The 19,623-nt window shown below is 32.3% G+C and overlaps 1 protein-coding gene across 1 annotated transcript in view; it reads left to right on the top strand.

Annotated features, from left to right (window-relative positions):
- Tbc1d8-9 (TBC1 domain family member 8/9) overlaps positions 1-19,365 on the top strand; it is a 40,823-nt gene extending 21,458 nt beyond the window's left edge. Inside the window, exons 10-28 of the mRNA XM_067264814.1 lie at positions 148-280; positions 370-489; positions 566-654; positions 858-928; positions 1,237-1,357; positions 4,874-4,982; positions 5,053-5,242; positions 5,320-5,466; positions 6,827-6,938; positions 7,015-7,075; positions 7,152-7,337; positions 7,410-7,520; positions 8,259-8,369; positions 8,440-8,628; positions 8,719-8,881; positions 16,424-16,621; positions 17,031-17,125; positions 17,198-17,288; positions 17,641-19,365. Coding sequence (XP_067120915.1) covers positions 148-280; positions 370-489; positions 566-654; positions 858-928; positions 1,237-1,357; positions 4,874-4,982; positions 5,053-5,242; positions 5,320-5,466; positions 6,827-6,938; positions 7,015-7,075; positions 7,152-7,337; positions 7,410-7,520; positions 8,259-8,369; positions 8,440-8,628; positions 8,719-8,881; positions 16,424-16,621; positions 17,031-17,125; positions 17,198-17,288; positions 17,641-18,008 — 2,665 coding nt within the window. The 3' untranslated portion in view covers positions 18,009-19,365. The remainder of the gene's footprint in view (positions 1-147; positions 281-369; positions 490-565; positions 655-857; positions 929-1,236; positions 1,358-4,873; positions 4,983-5,052; positions 5,243-5,319; positions 5,467-6,826; positions 6,939-7,014; positions 7,076-7,151; positions 7,338-7,409; positions 7,521-8,258; positions 8,370-8,439; positions 8,629-8,718; positions 8,882-16,423; positions 16,622-17,030; positions 17,126-17,197; positions 17,289-17,640) is intronic.
- The last annotated feature ends 258 nt before the right edge of the window (positions 19,366-19,623 follow it).

Raw genomic sequence — 19,623 nt, 5'->3', positions numbered from 1 at the left:
TGGATGGTGACAACAAGACAAGGACAGTCGACAATTTGACGCTTATATAATTAGCCTAATAAATAAGAAAATCGCCAGTTGTTTCTAAGTATTTGTAATTAATTTAGAAAGTTTATTTATCTTTTAACACATTCATGCAATTATCAGGATGACATTTCGTCTACCGTGCATCGAGAAGCTCGACGGAAGCACTGAATGCACGCTTTGGACACCTTACAATAAGCAGCACGTGTGGGGGAAATTATATATTTCCAGCAATTATATATGCTTCGAGAGTCGGGCAAGTAGATTTGCACATTTTAATTCAATCGTTTATCATTTTTAAGTTTTAAACAATAGTATTTGTCTTGCCGTTCTCTATTTCTTCAGGTGAAAGGTCTAGTCTCTGTAGTCATTCCTCTGCGCGAGTTATGTTTGGTCGAGAAAATGGATAACAGCACTAACAGTCCTGTCGTACAGGATGCAGTGCTGTTGACAACCAGAAGAAAAGTAAAGCTTTTTCAGTGATAATCATAATAATTTTTGTTTGATTTATTTATTAAATTTACTATTCGATAAATTTCAGACGAATTTCTTATTTGCACTGTTGTCGGACAGAGATTTTGTTGTAGAGAAAATATCGGAGTTGTTGGCCAGGATACCCGTGACAAAAGAGTAAGTGTTAATCGATAAATTAAACGTTTCCTTCTCCTCGAACAGTTGCAATTTATTTATCAGATAATTTTAAATTGTTTCATTTCTTTCACTTAAGGATTGTTCTTTTGTAAGTTATTTGTAAATTTTTATTTAGATATGTTTTAATAATTATTTTATTTTTTTAAGTTTTTATATTTTTTTATATTATTGTTTTATTGCAGGAGATTTATAATGACTAATGGAAGTGGAGATAATTTGTCTACGAGTTCTACTGACCAAGAGACGTCGGAAAGTAAGATTTATTTTTTCATAAGTTTGCTCGGATTGGAAAATCTTTTGCTCTAAACGAGTTGTAGAAGTATCGGTGATGAACGAAGCAATTCGAGTCTCGTACGTAGGCAAAAGGTTCTTATTAAGCAGTTATTTATAAAAGTTGCTGACATAGGCTCTATTTGAGTACTGTTTAACTGAATACACAAGATAAGAATAAATAACTGAGTATATAAGATAATATATATATGCTAATAAAATGAACATTATAAGTTTTAAGGAAACTTAATGGCAAATGTTGCAACTATGTTTAGATTTTCATTTTATTAGGTAATTGGAAACTTCAACCAGCTTTGCTGACTTATTTTTATAAAGACGATGCGTCCGAAATAAACGCCAAAGAAGCTGTTAAACAACATCTCTGGAATATTCATTTTGCCGAATATGGAAGGTTTGTATTGTTTCAATATATACTTACCAACAAGATTGGTCAAAAAATATTCATTATCTTTATACTGTTTATTTAAAATTAACATGTTGTTGCATAGGAATTTTCTATTATGCTTTATAACTTTCCATTTATTTCCATTGTTATGCTTACTGTTAGATTACATATAGTGTAACTAAATTCATAAATAATCTGTACATCTACTACTCATAGTAATTATAAACATAGTAAGTCTATTTATTTAGTTTAAATATATAAATAAGCATTTCAACAGTCAAATTAAGTTGCTTGCTTAAAGCCAGTAGGGACACAATTTTAATTTATTGTAAAAAATGTATCTAAGAAGCTTGAAATTAAAGACACGAATAATATAGAAGATGCTTTGTAAATTTGTCTGATTCAATATAGTGGAAATCCATAGAAAGACTGAAAGAGGAACTACATTAGAGACTTAGATGTTTACTTTTGTGGTTAGAATTGCTAAAGATTTATGAAGCATGATGAAGAATCAGATAAAGAAGGCCAAGAATATTGCAAGTTGGGAGGATTGTTATTTTCATTGTAGAAAGACATTGCTGGAAATTTACAGGCAGACAATTTTTACTTTCCACTTATTAGATATAATAGGGAGTAAGTATGGCAATCGGTCAAAAAATGACCCCCCGAGAGTTTTACATTTTTGGACTTAGGACACCTTGAAACTTCAAGAAATGCAAAAAAATTTGGGGGTTTTTTCTGTATGTATGGAGTTTAGTCTGTGTGTGGGGGGTAAGAGTTTGTTTACCCTTTTTGAAGCTTAATAACTCCTGTACTTTTTGTTGAAAATTTCTCAACTTTTTCAAGAAGGTTTGTTTATTAGGGGGATTAATGCTATTAAATTTTGATGGTTAAACATTGAGAGGTGGAGTAAAGGGAGTCGTGTCATATCTCAAGTAGGATTGTCCTTATTGATGATTTTTACTTGTTATTATATTTACACTTTTTTACAAAACCCATTCCTTCCCTCAAAATTAATCTGTTTGCCTGTTTATAATAATTAAAAATAGAAAAAGTGTTTTTAAGAAAATAACAGATGGCACCAACAGGAAAATTAAGCAACTTGTTGTGGATTTTTTTCTGTAACTCTTCGGTTACTGGGACATCTATTTCAAATCAAATTGTTTATCAGAGAGTTAAGTTAATGAGAGTGATCCTCATACCAATATTTTTTCTTGTACCTTTTCTCAGAAATTAATGCACATACCACTTACAGGCGCTCAGACAAGTGGATTGTAATCATTCAGCAGTTCTTTTGTAAATAAATCAAGATTCATTATACAGATTGAATTTTGATGCATTTCATCTAGACTGAACAAAGAATCTTTCCATTACCAAAGAATGAGACCTTTTGATAAACTTTGTTCTGGTTACAGGTGGAATAATGTAGAATGATAGTTGTGTACTATTAAATATGTTTAAAAGAAGAATTTTGATTGATAAACATTCTTACGTAAGGCTTTCCCTGGTACTGTTTAGCTTTAATTAATTTTTTTTTATTTAATAATAACTCATGATGCGGAGTTTAGTCCGTTACAGAGTGAGGATGTTGGAATATGGATTGTTTAAATATTTTTCTGGATTTAAATGTAATGAAGCTATACCAGATTGTTTTAGGAAAATGAATTGCCACTTGTCCGACTTCATCCCAGAACACACCATTAGTAGTTTTCCCCTTGTTCGAGGTGTAATTTGTTGTCTGCAAAGCTGAAAAATAATTTTTTAATCAGTGTGACTTGTTGTAAGAATTGTTTTGCTGTGAGGTAAATATATGCTCACTTAGCATTGATGGCACCTGATATTTTAGAATGCAGTCCAATGCTTTTTATAATCACGAGTTAGTCAAAAGGAGGACTGATCATTCTGTTAATTGTAATGTTTTTAGTCTTATAACGACTGCGTACATCACATTTCATTTATTTTTTAGTCTGGTGTAGTGACTATACAGAAATGACTAAATTAATTTTATTCAATTTTTGATATGTTTGTTTCGTTACAAACTGTAAAATCGGATGCCACTCTTAACGCCATTGAAGAAGTGATTACGAGTCTTGTTCGTCAATCGACGTTCATATATTATGTAAAGCTGTATATAGATAATCAACTGATCTTTGGATTTTTAGCCATTTTCGAGTCATAATCAGGTTAAGACTTTCTGGTCTTACCCATTAGGTGTCATGATTCTGTGGACTAACCTTTTTTTGACCTTTATTAAAATCTTCATTTGAAAGCATATAACTTTATGGTTGTTACATCTAGTTTATATTAAAGATTGTTTTTTTTTTCCATTTAATTTGACATAAAATATGTAACTATTTGTTGAAACTATTTAATGTGCAATAATTTGATGTTTGTACTTATTTGCATATTTGTATTTACATTTTAAAAGAACAAAACATTAAATTATTTAATAATAATAGTAAAACTTCAAAGAAAAAAATGGCAGGAAAACCTTTTGTTCTGAAAAAATTTGATAAAAGTTGCAAAATAGTAATATCAATTTCAAATTCCAATCTAAAAATTTTTGTCAGTAGATAGAGCTAGAAGAAAACTACTTACAAAAGGATGATTGCCATAGGAGATGCAAGCAGGCACGTTTAGAGTAAGGATTACAAAATTACTGGTACATTCCCATATTTTAACCAGAAAGTGTTAAATAGTTTAAAAAGGAAAACAAAATAGAATGTATATTTCAAAAAATGAAGAACCGTGCATGTGAGCAGTCACTTGCTGTGCACAAGGAGGTGGCCGCTTGTATGGTAAGAACACATTAAATAAACTCTAAGAATGAAACTTAATAAAATACATTACGTGTTGGATTCTCTCGAAGAGTTTTCAAATAGTGATTTCCATGCCAAAGAGATGGCATAAGTATCCTTGTAGCGTATGGCAGTGGTATTTATTTACTCCTTAAGCGTTTCTTGTTGGATTTTTCGTGTTTTGCTATAGATTCAATAAATATCCAGTTTTTTGTGTGCTATTTAATACAACATTGAAGTTTCTATTGTTGCAAATCTATCAGCCAGAAAGCAATCTTTGTCTTTGAAGTCAATTTTCCACTCATCAAACCAGTGTGCCAAATGATATTTATGCCACAGATATGTGACTCAGACTTGTTTCTCAACTGTGCATCACTCTAAATAACACTCATCTGGAAATGCAAAGTGTAAACCATTATAACTAATTAAATTAAATTTAGTTTTAAGTAAAAGGTAATATCCTGTCTCCTTCCTTTAATGGCCGTGCACTTCCCACAAAAATAGATAAACATTCCACTTATTTGGATTGAGTTTGTTAATTCTCAATAAGGTTAGGTGTCATCCTGATGTATCAAATTGGTTATCTTGATTTGATATAGGAACCTCACAAATTACTAATATTGATAGGATTGTAATGAGGCTTTAATAGAAAATGACTGCATAAACTTGATACTATTTAGGGAACTTCTAAGTTCTGGTAATGAAATGACTTTTTTATCTTTAGAGGAATTTGTACATACAGAACGAGTAAGACGAGAGAATTGGTATTGAAAGGAATTCCGGACAAACTGAGAGGCGAAATATGGCTGCAGTACAGCGGTGCTGTTAACGAAGTACGAGTCGGAAACAGAGTTTTTAATATTATTACTTGTCGCATAATTAATGGAATGGATATTTCTGTAGATGGAAACAAATCCGGGGTATTACAGGTGGCTAGTGGATCAGTCGTTGGGAAAATCGACACTGGCCGCCGAAGAGATCGAAAGGGATGTTCATCGATCTCTTCCCGAGCATCCGGCCTTCCAGTCTTCGGTCGGAATTGATGCCCTGAGGCGCGTTCTGACTGCATATGCCTGGAGAAATCCTAACATCGGTTAGATATATATTTTGTACATTAAAAATTTTATGCCATTTATACAAAATGAATTAAATAAATGACTTAATATACAGGTTACTGTCAAGCGATGAATATAGTTACGTCCGTTTTATTGCTTTACGCGTCTGAAGAGGAATCGTTTTGGTTATTAGTTGCTCTCTGTGAAAGACTGTTACCCGATTACTACAACACAAAAGTTGTCGGTGCACTTATCGATCAAGGTATGTTAGTTATATTTTACATTATACTTATGTTCAAACTCCATTTGCATGTATTACTTTTTTGCAGTATTAGGGAACTGAGAAAAATGTACAAGAGAAGCCACTAATTAATTGATTTCAGAATTAATGTTGCACAGATTTACATTCTGTATGTTCATCAAACACCATATTGGCAAACTGATTACAATATATTAAAATATGTTCTGATGTTGACTGATGAGTTTGTTAGGTCACTGACCGATGCTTACTACACCCATTGTCATGGATACGGTAAAGAAATTGACAAAGCAATACTGCCATCTTTACGGTTATAACATTATTTTTATTACTCATCCAAATTAATGTAAAGTTATTTTGACAAAATAGGTCTGCAAATTCCAATATAGAACCATTCACTTCCACTGTCTTGTTAGGTTGCCTGATGTTTTAGTAAAAGCTTATTAAATCTTTTGCCAGTGCATCAGTGGTGGCTAAGTCTGATGTACTGTACACTGGAATGTACCCACTGTATGTTTGAATAATCCTCTACAAAGATTTCAATTTACTAGACATGTAATACATTTGAACAGCATACAAAAGGAAAAGTAAAACAGTGTGAAATCAAGTCATATATGGTACATTTAAAAAATTTGCTCAAATGTTCGACTTGTCAGACTGGTGGAGTAATTTGCTAATGGGATTCTCAACTGTATTTATTAATGTTAATTTAATACTTTCTTTGTTTATTTTTATGCACATTATTATGTAATGATAAAAAAAAATTTGGTCATTACATGCAATCGACTCGTTATAAATGAACAACTTTTTGCGCAAAGATGTAGTTTTCAGGTTATTAGTTTTTTCGTTCTGTTCCACTTTTGCTTTTATCCATTTCTTCAATATGTGGCAATGTTTCTTTCTTTCGGTGCCCAAATTTTTATATTTTGAGCAGACAAAATATCGTAATTTACAGTTTTCAATGTCGACTTGCTGGTATTACATTTTGAAGGCGGATGTTTGTTTCTTGTTCCGGCAGTCGGGAAATTGATTTACACATTCAGTGCATCACTATGCATAATACCTTCTCTAACTGCAGTATTAGCATTGCAGTTGATTTTAATTATTTTTACTTTTCTAAAGTTAATAAATTTGACTTTCTTTTCATGTCTGATGGATATAAATGACATGAATTTATCGATGTTCTCTGTTGTATCTCAACACCATGTATGAGAGCCAATTCATATAACTGAAGTGTTTGATAATGGAGAAAGTACAATGCAGAAAACATTTAACATATAATTAAGAAAATCTACAATCAAGAAATGTATAAATGGGTTTTGACTGCATTTTAATGTTCTCATATTGTTATCTTTTTATTAAGGTGTTCTTGAAGACCTAACAAAAGATCATTTACCAGAATTATACACCAAATTAGAACCTCTTGGCGTTTTATCTATGATATCCCTGTCTTGGCTGCTGACTATATTTTTAAGGTAGATGAATTATAATAGTCATAATAATTTTCAATATAGTCAGTGACCTGAAAGCATGTTTGTCATTTGTATTTAGTGTTATTCCATTCGATGCGGCAGTGAATATTGTCGATTGTTTTTTCTACGATGGAGCAAAAGTGAGATTACTTTGATTGATTTATCTTTATATAGTTCATAATAATATATTTATAAGTTCAGAAACGCTTTTTATAGGTAGTCTTTCAAGTCTCGCTCTCCGTTCTCGAAGCGAATCAAGAAGCATTAATGAATTGTAAAGACGACGGAGAAGCAATGACCGCTCTTTGCCAATATTTAGGAAACATTACGAATGCCAATGCTACACTTCCTCATATGGTGCACAGGAATACTTACTTACCTGCTAATATAAAGAGTTCAGTTGTAAGTTTAAATTCTATTTAGTATTCTGCCTAAAAAAACAGTAATATTAAAACTAATACATTTTTAAATCAGAAAAAGGTCGATATTTCCGAACTTATATACGAATCGTATGCCAAGTATGGGTTCATATCATCAGGAATGATTGAACGTCTTAGATTGAAGCACAGATTAAGAGTTGTACAGGTAGTTCTTTGCTTTACATTTATATATAATGGGCAATAAAATGAAGTTTACTTGCGAGGAGTAGACTTAGCATTGCTAAGAACCTGTCACATTTGTTATTACCTTGCTACAAATACAGGGTCTCTGAAAAGTTACTGTTGTACTTGCATAACGTTTTGATAAAAGTGGAGTTTTACATATAAACAACAATGCCACAAACTCAATTTTCGATTAAAGTCACCTGTAGACAAATTACTTATTACCTTAGCCATATTATATAGCCTGGTAATTTGGCAGATCATCTGACTTGAATTTTTAAATATGATATTGCAGTTTCTCTTACGGCAAATGACAGAAATGTTCCCCAAAATTTGGGGAGAAATGTCCAGACACCTAGCAGATAAGATTCTATGAAAGAGTTTGCAATTGGCAAAGAAGTCTTCCAAAAACTGGAACATGTGAGTTAGCAATAACGTTATCTATTGCAGAGTGGAGACATGGGACCTGTGAGTTAGGTCTCTTATACAATGCCACACGTATAAGTTTAATGCCATTACAAATTTCATGCTGCACGGTGCTTTTCAGACACCTTGTAACAAGAAGCACTTAAATGTTGAATATTTATTCGATATGGAATTTGGGGACAAAATTTGAAATTCTTCACTGCTGTTACCAAAGTCTACTCCTGGTAAAAACTGTTTGATTACTCTACATTTTCTGTATTATATTATTTTTTCAAATATATTTATTATTAATTAGAATTTGGAAGAAACTGCAATGAAGAGTACAGTGCGAAGCGTTTTGTCTGATAATTTCATTAGTAATTCATTCACTCCTGCAGAATTACAGGAACTATTTACAGTAATGAAGGTATGATAGAAATATTCATAACTTAAATTTTGAATTGTTGACTAAGAAAGGAATTGATTTTTATTTTTAGGAAGAACAACTGAGTCAACAGTATTGGGGTAGAGGCTCGATCGTCACATGCCAAGAAAAATACGATCCAACCCTGCCATTTTATGAAATGTATCGCTTAGATTTCGAACAGTTCAAGCGCTTTTTCACGCTCCTTTCACCCTGGGGACATGGTCAAAAATACGAATATTTAGCTCTGAGAATATACAAGGTTCAAAAGTTTATCTTTCTGCAAATTGCATGCAAATTGTGGATTTTCAAGGTAGTTTCCATAATTTTGTTTTATCGATGCACATTTTAGGTAATGGATGAGAATCAAGACAACCTGATTAATTTTCGTGAATTGGTTCAAGCATTTGCACTGATGTGTCGAGCCGATCTGAACGAACGCGTGAAATTGATATACGTGGCTCATTTAGTACCCGGGATTCAAGATTTCGACATCGTCTCTCCCGGCGGTTCAGGTAGGTATATCAAGATGGCTTTAGAATTTTGTTATAATTTTCATTAGAAGAATTATAAACTTACTTTAAATCGAGGTGATCACATCCACTCTGCTTCCTTTCTGTTAAATAACCTTTCTTAGGCACTTAAAATTTATGCAGTTGTCTCTTCTGTAGTTGCAAATCCTTCTAGCTCTTCCCAATCTTTTTTTCTTTAAATTTTGTTAAATTCCCTATTATTAAATTTTTCTTTCAAGAAAGACTAATTTACTAGTTTAATTTTTAACTTTTTATCTTCCTTTCTGAGCAATAAATTTAATTCCATGTTTTTAATTATATTTGGTTTTGTAATCTAACTCTAACCTGCTAAATTATCTATTTAACAGATTAATAAAATCATAAAATTTCTCATTCTAATATGAAGAACTTTCTCTGTTGCTTTGATTAACAATGAATCAGAGTATAACCAAAATACTAATCGCCGTCAGTGGATAAATTATTCTCGTATTAATATAATGAAAAATCTTTGCGGACTGTTTTGCAAGAGCATATTTTTATTTGTTCTTACCGAACTTTATCAGATTATTCTAAATTAGTTTCTAAAACGCAGTTATATTGGTTGCATGGTCATACAGCAATATGCAGTATCCTCCGTTATCTACGGTTTTGGTTACTTGTGATTAATCACAGGCTAATTGGTTACCTGCAATTCATTGCTAGTTAATTGGCTACCGGCAGAAAATATTAAAAGTATAATTTCGGAAGTAAATAAGTGTGCGCCGTTTCAAGTAGCATGACAAAATCTTGGGTCATTCTGCTCTGAATGTAAACTGTCCCTTTGTCTGAATTATCCATATCATTTGTGCTACCCACCTATTAATCACTTAGTGGCCATTTCAGTTATCAGATTGACCATTGTGATAGTGCAGCACTCGTGTTTGAGTAACCTTTACTTAATTATGGTCCCAAAGCACAAGAATGGCGATGATGGCAATTTAGATTTGCCAAGAAGCCATAAACTGCTTTTGTTAAGTGAAAAGGGGGAAGTTCTCGAGTTAATAAGAAAAGAAAACAGCAAATTTAGGGTTTGGTACTATCTGCAATTTCAAGCATCCACTGCATATCTTGTTTGCAGATAAGAGGAGGATACTGCATTAGCCTAGCAATGGCTAGTTTTGCCGACCTTTATTAAAATTTAACACAACTTAAACTATTCTAATGGTTGAAAGTGTTTCACAAAACTTTGTCAGTTCTAATGAAGTCTTAAACTTTTCATTGTTTTAAAGATCTGATCTTGAAGCATTAAAGTTTCTAATGGCTCATTAAGTTAAAATTCAGACGATTTCAAATCATTGACTGATCTTAATGAGGGTGGATGCATGGGTGTAATGGGGCACAATTGCAGTCGAGTGTCTCACCTACAATATGTCAGTGCCTCGTGGTACATAAAAACGTACATAAAAATTTCTTAGCCTCATGGTAATCAATGAAATTCAAATCTTTCCTTGTCCTTGTTAGCACTTCCGTCCTCATGATCCCACCCATTGTGGTTATGATTGAGACTAGTAACACAATATTAATAGCCTTTAGTGAGCTGTTTCATCAAGTTAACTAATCATTGAATCAATTATATCTGTCACTAGAAACTTCATATTTTTACAAAGTTGAAATGTTTCTTTTATTCTTTTCTGGTTTCTTTATTTATTCGTGTAAAATAATAATTTACAATAAATAAATATATCCAGAAAGTGATTACAGGATAAATAAAATAAAAATATGCTGTGATAATTCAGTTCGTAGAGGCCGATCCTATATTTTGGTTGTACATTTTGAATTATTTCATGTACACGCATCTAATTTTGCTAAATTTTCTCAAATGCTATTTGTTGTTGTTTTCTGGGATATTTAAAAAATATATTAAGATGTTTGAATTGCATCGCAGTGTACTATAACTCATAAGCATCACTCATCACTTCTACTAAATATTAAGATTTAACAAAGCAATCAAGTGACGATTACGGTACAAAATTAAAATGTAAATCTGCAGATGGGTTGTATCCAGGCAATTATAACAGCCAAATATTTAAAAATTTATCATCTTTCTAGCAATTGAGTGCATTTTTAAACTCAACACATTGCTTAGAATTAGCATTAAATAGAAGTAAACTTTCTTACTACAATTTATGGTAGGAATGCTTGGTAGATTCCATTGATAGATGGCACTTAAATGAATTGAAATAAACTTACATTCAATAGATTAAATTTTCTCAATGTTTAATATTGAAAAAGATAATTACGGAGCTGTGATAATGAGTCATCGATGCTAAACTTGCCATGCGAAGTGCTGATTGTCTGGGGAAAAACCAATTTAAAATGTGTTATTCACAATAACAGAGTATCTAATGAAAATCGTTAGGAATATCATCACTGAAATAACTTAAAAAAGGAAGACATACAAGATCTGTCTGGAAAGTTTTATTGCAACAGAACTATGCCAACAGTGAATCTATTTATTTGATTAGATTAGACCTCTGTAGTTTGTTCAGAAACTCTAAAGTTTCAAAGTTCCTTCCTTGTAACTGCATTCTATTATGTATTGGAATTTCTACTTTTTAAGGCAAACTTCACTTTGTGGAAGACAAAGTAATCAAAGTTAATAAGGTCTGGAGAGTGGGGAGGGCAAAGTATCACAGTAACACATTTTTTTCCCCAAAAATGTTTTAGTCAAATATTGTAGGATAATCTTGGTTAGAATGCACAAACTCATCACTCATGAAACAAATTGGAACTGTGAAGCTGTGTAACAAATATTGCCATAATTTGGTCTTGGACTAGGCGTGTGTTACTGTCGGCATGCGGATCTCCTTTTGATTCTGATCAATTACTTAGTTTAGTATATCACTCTTTGTGGCTGGCTGATCTGGAGATATTTTGCGATCTTTGGCAAATCATCTCTCTTATCAAAATTTCTCTAGCAAAACTTAAAAAAAACCCCTATGTGGTCAAGCAAAACCTTTTTATCTTCTTGCAGGAGCTTCTAATGGATTTTTAAACTTAACAAGTGGAAAATAATATTTCTCGGAATTTACTGCATCGTAAATAGGACTCAAGCTTAGACCAATGTAAGGAATTTGATATCTGTAGAAGAAGAAACTTTTTTGTTGATTTTTCAATTCCATTATGCATTTGGTGATTAGAAAATTATAAAAATAACATGACAATAGATGTTCTCTATTAGAAGTTAAAGAATCTACATGCTTTTTATTTATTAATTAGATACTTTGATTTTGATAAAAATAGAGTAGCTAGACTGTTTCACAATTCATGTAATTATTGTTACTTTTGAATGAAAGTTCTTGTTCTCTTTGAAGGTATCTTGTAATTTTTCTTGATGTGTGAACATTCGTAGACTATGGACATTTGAAGTGTGTAGTATAACTAAAAAAACGGTACTTTGAACAAATAGTAGTTGAGAAAATGTAGTTTAATTGATTCATTTGCACCTGTCACTACTTTGATTGCAATTAGTCAGAAAAATGTTTCATTTTACCCTTAGCATACCAATTTTTGATATATACTGTTTTTATCAGACATAATTAAATATGTAATGTCATTTTTCTCCGTATCACGAATGCTAACAGTTGCTATATCCAATATTACAATACAGTTAATATTACAGTCTTATAAAAGATAGCAAATGTATAAAGGTTGTACACTATGTACGCTGAGTTGAAACTCTTCTTACTACATGAAGACAAAAGCACTCTTCGACACTTTGTCCTTTACATTCTTGGTATACATAAACACTACACGTGGGTTTTGTTCCTTGGGGGATGAACTTCTGGACACACTTGGGTTAACTTTAGTGACCAATCTACCTATGCTATGGATTTAAATGTTGACTTTGATATAATTTACTTGGTGAGAAATTCTGTAACAAGTCTAATTCATTTCCAGTTCTAACATCTATTTACAGAGTGACCATAATTAAAGTTTCCTGTTTGGAGCACTCTGTAGCTGTAACCAGTAAGCAGATTGACACCAAAATCTGTAAACAGACTATGCAAGGGATACCGAGAAGGATTTTGCAAATAAAATTTAGTTTAAAAACCTCCACTAGAGACACTTTATAGGAAAATACACAAAACAAAAATACATTTATTCATTCTGCAAGGGGCATGTCTTCTGCAGAAGCTGTTTACTGACATCAGGAATGTTGCTCAATGCGCATTCCCCATTGTTTGAGTCTCAAATTTTAAGACAAGACAAGGAGTACGTTTTACAGTGGACCACGACTGCTCTTCGGTGATGCTTTACATGTGCAGTGTAATACAATCATTTAAATCTGCCAAAGTTGCAACATTTCCATGATAAACCATATTCCAAACCATATATGGCAAATAGCCCCTAGCAGAAGTTTTTGAACTAAATTTTTTTGAAAAATCCTTTCCCACATCCTTTGAATAGTCTGTATACAAATTTTGCCGTCAGTTTGCTTATTGGTCACAGCTGTAAAGTGTGCTCTGAACTTTGTGAAACATTTAATATTTCTTAAATTTCATGCCATAGTTAACTTGAATAGCTCCAAGATTGCATCAAAAACTCAAATGACAGGCCGCACCCGACTTTTGGACTTAATACATTCCTCAAAATGCATGCAAAAGAGAAGCGGTAGAGTTGCGTTTTATAAAGGGAGATTTGTTCCCGTAAAACTGAAAAGATAAATTATAAGATTTCTTTAAGGTTGGACAGTTGTATTTTATTACAGTGAATATGTTGCAATGCATAAAACACTACTTAAAACCATAGATTAAACAGAAAACAATCAATAAGAGTTTATTTCTATATATGACATTGATGTTATCAAACCAAAATCGGCAGAAAGTGCCACTTCCCAATGGCTCAAAATTTTTGTTTTGATTGAAAGTCCAAATTTGGCACGTGGCATGTGTTGTATTCAAAAATGACTGTCAATCCCAAATATCTGCATTGGACACCAAGTAATTCACTGCTTTCCATTATGGTGAATGACTTTGCTGTTCATAGCCTTTCAAAGACAGCCATGTTTTTGGATGGAACTTTAATGCAATGAATCTGTTAGAGACTGATGGATGATAGATGTTTTCAGTGTTGTTCTAAGGCAGTGGATTTCTGTAGAATAGTAACATAATGAAATCTGATTAATATGAATTGAAATGTATTATAAAGCACCGGAAATGTATTTTAAAAAAACAAAGTAGCATTTGTGACTATTTTTAAATAGTCACAAATGCTACTTTGTTGTTGTTTTTTTTTTTTTTTTGAATGTACAATGTGTCTTTCACATTGACCACAAAGTAATGTTAATGACTCTACAGGACTTTATGCCTGTTAAACCTGTAAAGTTACATGAACATAAGTACATGAAATGTACATTTTGGTCATGTAAAATTAGTCTAGTATGGTTGTTCGGGTATTATTCTGTCACAGAAGTAACACTTTGTGATTGAATTTCATATCTGATTGAGGAGGTTAGATAAATTTGTTTCTGGTATAATTCTGTCAAAAAAAAGTGTTGTAACAGTAAATTAGTGTTGGATAATGCATAAAATTAATGTTTTTAGTAAGTGTTTATTACAAAATTTCCAGTTTAGTTTGAATGCTTAAGAGTTTCTCATGTAATAAGTTAGATTATTGGTGTTTATAATGGAATGAATTCTTTTTAACTCTGCCTTGTAGACACTAACCCCTGTATTCATGAACACAAGTTAGAGTTAAAAGTTAACCAATGAGCATTCACGTACTAAAAGTAAAACAAACAGTGATTGGTTAACTCGAGATTTAACTCTAACTCGTGTTGGTGAATATGAGGGTAAGAGGGAATCTTTATCGAGCCTATTATAGATTAAATCAGGCCACAAAGTGGTGAGGGATGGGGCCTAACATATTCAGATGGACCAGCTCCCAGATAATTCCTGTTTATTTTATTTATTTATTTATTTTTTTAATTATCCAATCTCAGGTCTCCAGAGCTTACCACACTAGGGACCTGAGATCAGATATTCTGTTACAATTTGAAAATATGAATATTTCTTATATTTGTTTTATATTACTTTTTGTAACCAACACATTGAAGAAAATTAACAAATCTACTTTCCAACATTGATTTTGTTCATTGCTCAAACAAACGTAAAAAAAATTAATAAAACAATTTATTACTATACAATAAAGAGTCTTTCTTTCTTTGTCCTTTCTCACACCTCAAGAAAAATAACAGTCTTACTGCAGAACAGTCTTAATTTTACAATTATTGTCCTGGCAACTTTATTAAGTTATTAAATAAAGAAAATTATCTAACACTTTTCTCGAGATTAAGAAAAGAGATGGACGACAGTGGGAATTTATAGCTCTACAATTTTTTTCAAATTGCAGCCCAATTACTGTTAAAATTCGAATCATAAATAGTAAAACACTTTAATCATTACATATGTTTGGCCACTTTCAGTAACAAGGTTTGTCTAAACTGTGGTAAGCCCATTCTCATATACAGCTAATCTGAGCCAGTAGTTGACCATTATTAATTATTAACAATAATGGCATACATCAATGATTAACGTGAATTCCGAGCTGTTTTTTTGGCTTTAGACACAAGAAAACTGACATAAATTTGTTGAAATAATTCTTATATTCTTCACGAGTACTTTGATAACATTCAAACAGTGATATTTAACTTGCTTTAAAAATCAATTCTTTAAATATTTTTTCAAAAAAATTTATGAGACTTCATAGGTTAAATCTGAAGAAGTTAACCGATGTATTTTTTGTCTGGACCGCACTTCATCAGAGACAAAAACTTCTGAGTGTTATCTTCATTATTCTTTATTCACTATGCATTTCGGGTGCAAGATTTTTTGTGTAACTTGCACCTCTCATCAGGTGTTACATTTCTGTTTTATGTTTACACATACAGCTATGCAGTGTTGATGTTGTATCCCCTAAGGCATTTCTCTAAACATAAAACAGAAATGTAACACCTGATGAGGGGTGCAAGTTACACAAAAAAAATCTTGCACCCGAAATGCATAGTGAATAAAGAATAACAAAGATAACACTCAGAAGTTTTTGTCTCTGATGAAATGCGGTCCAGACAAAAAAACACCGGTTAACTTCTTTCGGATTTAACCTATGAAGTCTCATCAAGTTTTTTGAAGAAATATTTAAAGAATTGATTTTTAAAGCAATATGAAGAGAACCGCACCATTGATATAATACATATTTATTCTTATAGTAGATATTTATCTTGTATTTGGAAGCTCGTAATGTCAGAAAACAGTTGTAAAATATGCATTAATCACACCGGAAACTGCGGCTAGAACTAGATCTTGTTTCTGAAATGTGCTAATTATCAAGGAAACAAAATTGGTTTTGCTAAGGGTCGAAATGCAAATCAGTATTTTCAATTTGATAATTCATATCTGCCAGCATATTTGCATTATCCAGGTATAAATTGTCAAATAAATAATTATATTAAAAAGATGATTATCTTGAAACCTATCAGAAATATATCTTTTTGGTTTAAAAAAGATGACACAGAAGTAGCAACTGAAGCCGAAGAATACTTCAGTTCTTTGGATCAATCATGGAGCCCTTCTTCTGGAGATTCTTTATTTTCAAACATATCGGCTGGTCATAGTTTAAGTAATAAAACAAATAATAGCGACATCGGTTCGAAACATGTGGATTACAACATATCCAGTGGCTCCGTCGATTGTTCTATATCAGGTAAAAATACTGAATTTATTTATTTTCTTTAGAAGCTAAGGATAATTTAATTGTTATTCTATATAAATAGACTTGACAAGGGGAAAAATTTGTAATTATTATTATACGATTGCTAAGTTTTTGCTTCGAAAAGTCTAGTCAGGAATGAAGCAGTGGAAGTGTCATCTTGTTTCCTGAAAGTGAAACAAGTTTAGCTATAAAATTTTTACATTTTCTTCCTTTTTTTTCTCTCTATCTTGTATTAAAGTTTTGTCTTTTAGATAACAGATATTTTGGTAAGTTTCAGTATGTTTTTTACTCCTCACAATTACTTTCTAAGAGACTAGAGAAGTGTTTTAGTTTGCACATAATTCTTATAGAAATGAGACATCCACAGCTTGATAAATTCATTTAAAAATTCATTTAACAGATTCAGGAGCAACCTCTACCACATACAAAAATATTTATAATTATTCTATGATCAAAAACAACGGAGACAACAAGAGCATTCCACACATGAGCCAGGTAAGTGTTTTTTTTATATGAAAGAGGAGCAAAATATATGAATTGACTTAATGCAAAATTTATTTTATGCAGGATCAATTCATTCAATTATTGAAGACACTGTATGATATGTTTGAAGGTCATGCCAATGAACAAGCTCTGTATCATTCAATTGCTGTAACAGGTAAGTTCAAAATATGCTTTTGCACTCAGATACACACATTCAAGAGATGCTTTTGAACTCAGTTACATGCATTAAGGAGACAGCTTTGTATTCAGGGGACATGCTTTTGCACTCAGATAAGTGCATGCTTTTGCACTCGGATAAATGTATTTGGGGGAGACACATTCCAGAGATATACTTTTGCATTCAGTTACACACATTCAAGAGATACATTTGAGCTCGGGTGGCTAACATTCCAGAGACATAGGCATTCAAGAGACATGCTGTTCTGTGTCTTTTGAATAATTACAATATGAAATAATAGTAAAATCGATATAGTAAAATGATTGAAATATTTTCACCATTTTCCAAGGCACCATGCTTTTGGAGATCGGAGAACTCGGTAAGAGCATGATGGAAAAGAGCGACATATCTTCGGACAGTCTCTTCACGGAGAGCAGACAAGCCACAGCCGTCAACACTCCCACTAGTCCCGAAGAGATTCCGAACGAAGAGACATCAGAGAGGCAGAGCATTTCCAGCACGGAGAGTGCCACTGCAAGATGTGACAATATGTGGTCCATCAGTCTAGAACAACTTCTGGCGACCGTTCACATGGAGCAACCCCTTATCGATTTCTTTAGTGAAAAAATAGATTTTATGCCACAGATAGAAAAATATCGTCACCGCCGGCTAGAAAGGACGACCAGTCTGTCCTCGACATCTTCGTCTCCACCGTAAAGCTTCACGCGTGCCATTCTCGTCGGCGGTCTTCTCATTTATTTTCGTTTTGGCCTGAGCGCCGTACCCGCGCCTGGATAAGATTTCTTGTCGTGTAGTAATTTTAGCATTCTAACATATTAGTATCTAATCGGTGCATTTTAGAAAAAATTTACAAAATTAATCTGATTTTTAAAGAAATTTTTAAAAAATCCTGTTTAAGTCTCGTTGGATTTAAATTTGGCTTAAGTGAAATCGGAGTCCAAACTTCATTTATTTAACGGGTTCAAATGTGGCATTACTCGACACAGAAACAATTATGTACACAATTCCTGAAGGAAAGGGAAGAAGGAAATGAAAGTGAAATTATTCAGTTTATAAATAACAAAAGTGACATTTATAAACAAAATTTTGTAAATAAATGTGTGTAATTATTAATTTGTATCATTCCACAAAATTTTCATTTAAAGGACAAATGACTTTTCATTTATATTTCTTGCCAAGGAGTATTCCTGGATGTGGATACTTCAATTTTTTCTAATCCGTATCAGTCTGAATGGGATTCTTTTCGAGCCGCTAACCAGGCAAACATAAAATCTCGAAGATGTTAAAGCTCATTCCTATATCCACGATTGTACAAATACGAAAAACATCAGTCATTACAAAATCCATCGACGTAGATCTTCTCTATTCGAAGCAGAAATTACTATTTTTCTCACAAGTAATGGTAGCTCCAGTGTAATTTACCGTTACGTTGAAATGTATGCATTATCCAACTAAAGTATTTGTAAAATTCCTCGAAATGAATTTCAGAAAAATGGTTCACGAATAGGAAATCAGTTTTTACTATTTCGAGTCACATTTTCGAGTTTTGGAAGATTGTAGATGCCCGAGGACACTTATTCTTCTCCAAATCTAGAAGAATTTGTAGGATTCTTTTCTGACATCCGTTCTGAATTGTTTCGAAATTAAAATTTGGCATAAAATAAAGGTTCTTAGCCATTTTCCGCACCGAATCTCCTACTCCCAAACTCATTTCGCCCCTCACTTCAGTACTTAACAGGGCAGATCTGCTTCTATATGTATAAAAAAGTTTTGTTGTGATATTCAGATATTGCATACCCCATACAATAAGAGCAGTTAATTTTGATATTTTTCATAATTTTATGTGATGTTTATACATAAAATATGTATTGTTTTGTATTATAATTGATGTTAAGAATATGTTAACAAATTGTGTAATATATCAATTTTTTTTGTATGCACTTATAATGTTTATTATATGCAATAATATAAAAATCGTTTCTAGCCAAATTTCCCGTTGTGTTAATGATTAAAAAAAGAAGTAAATTTTATGAAATAAATTGAGAATAATCTAGTTGTTGGTCATTATTGAGAGATGGTAAACTTCGGTTGGGGCAAGTGAAACAGACAGAGGTCAGGGCGTTCGCTTTGCGGAAATTGAATCGTCACAGGGAGGATGGGAATTGAATTGAGGGATGTGGGTTGCGACCCTCCTCCTTCACCTATCCAGTTATCCTATTTAGATCTGCACTCTCGATGGGCTTAATTGGCCTCTTACAGCCAATTGCAGAGACAGTGTTTACATTAAACATTTAACAGCAGAACAACTGAT

This window comes from Centruroides vittatus, unplaced genomic scaffold (genome assembly GCF_030686945.1).
Source record: "Centruroides vittatus isolate TY-2023 unplaced genomic scaffold, ASM3068694v2 contig_193, whole genome shotgun sequence".
Classification (NCBI taxonomy): domain Eukaryota; kingdom Metazoa; phylum Arthropoda; class Arachnida; order Scorpiones; family Buthidae; genus Centruroides; species Centruroides vittatus.
Note: the sequence above shows the minus strand (reverse complement) of the source record. Positions and strands in the feature narration are given on the sequence as shown.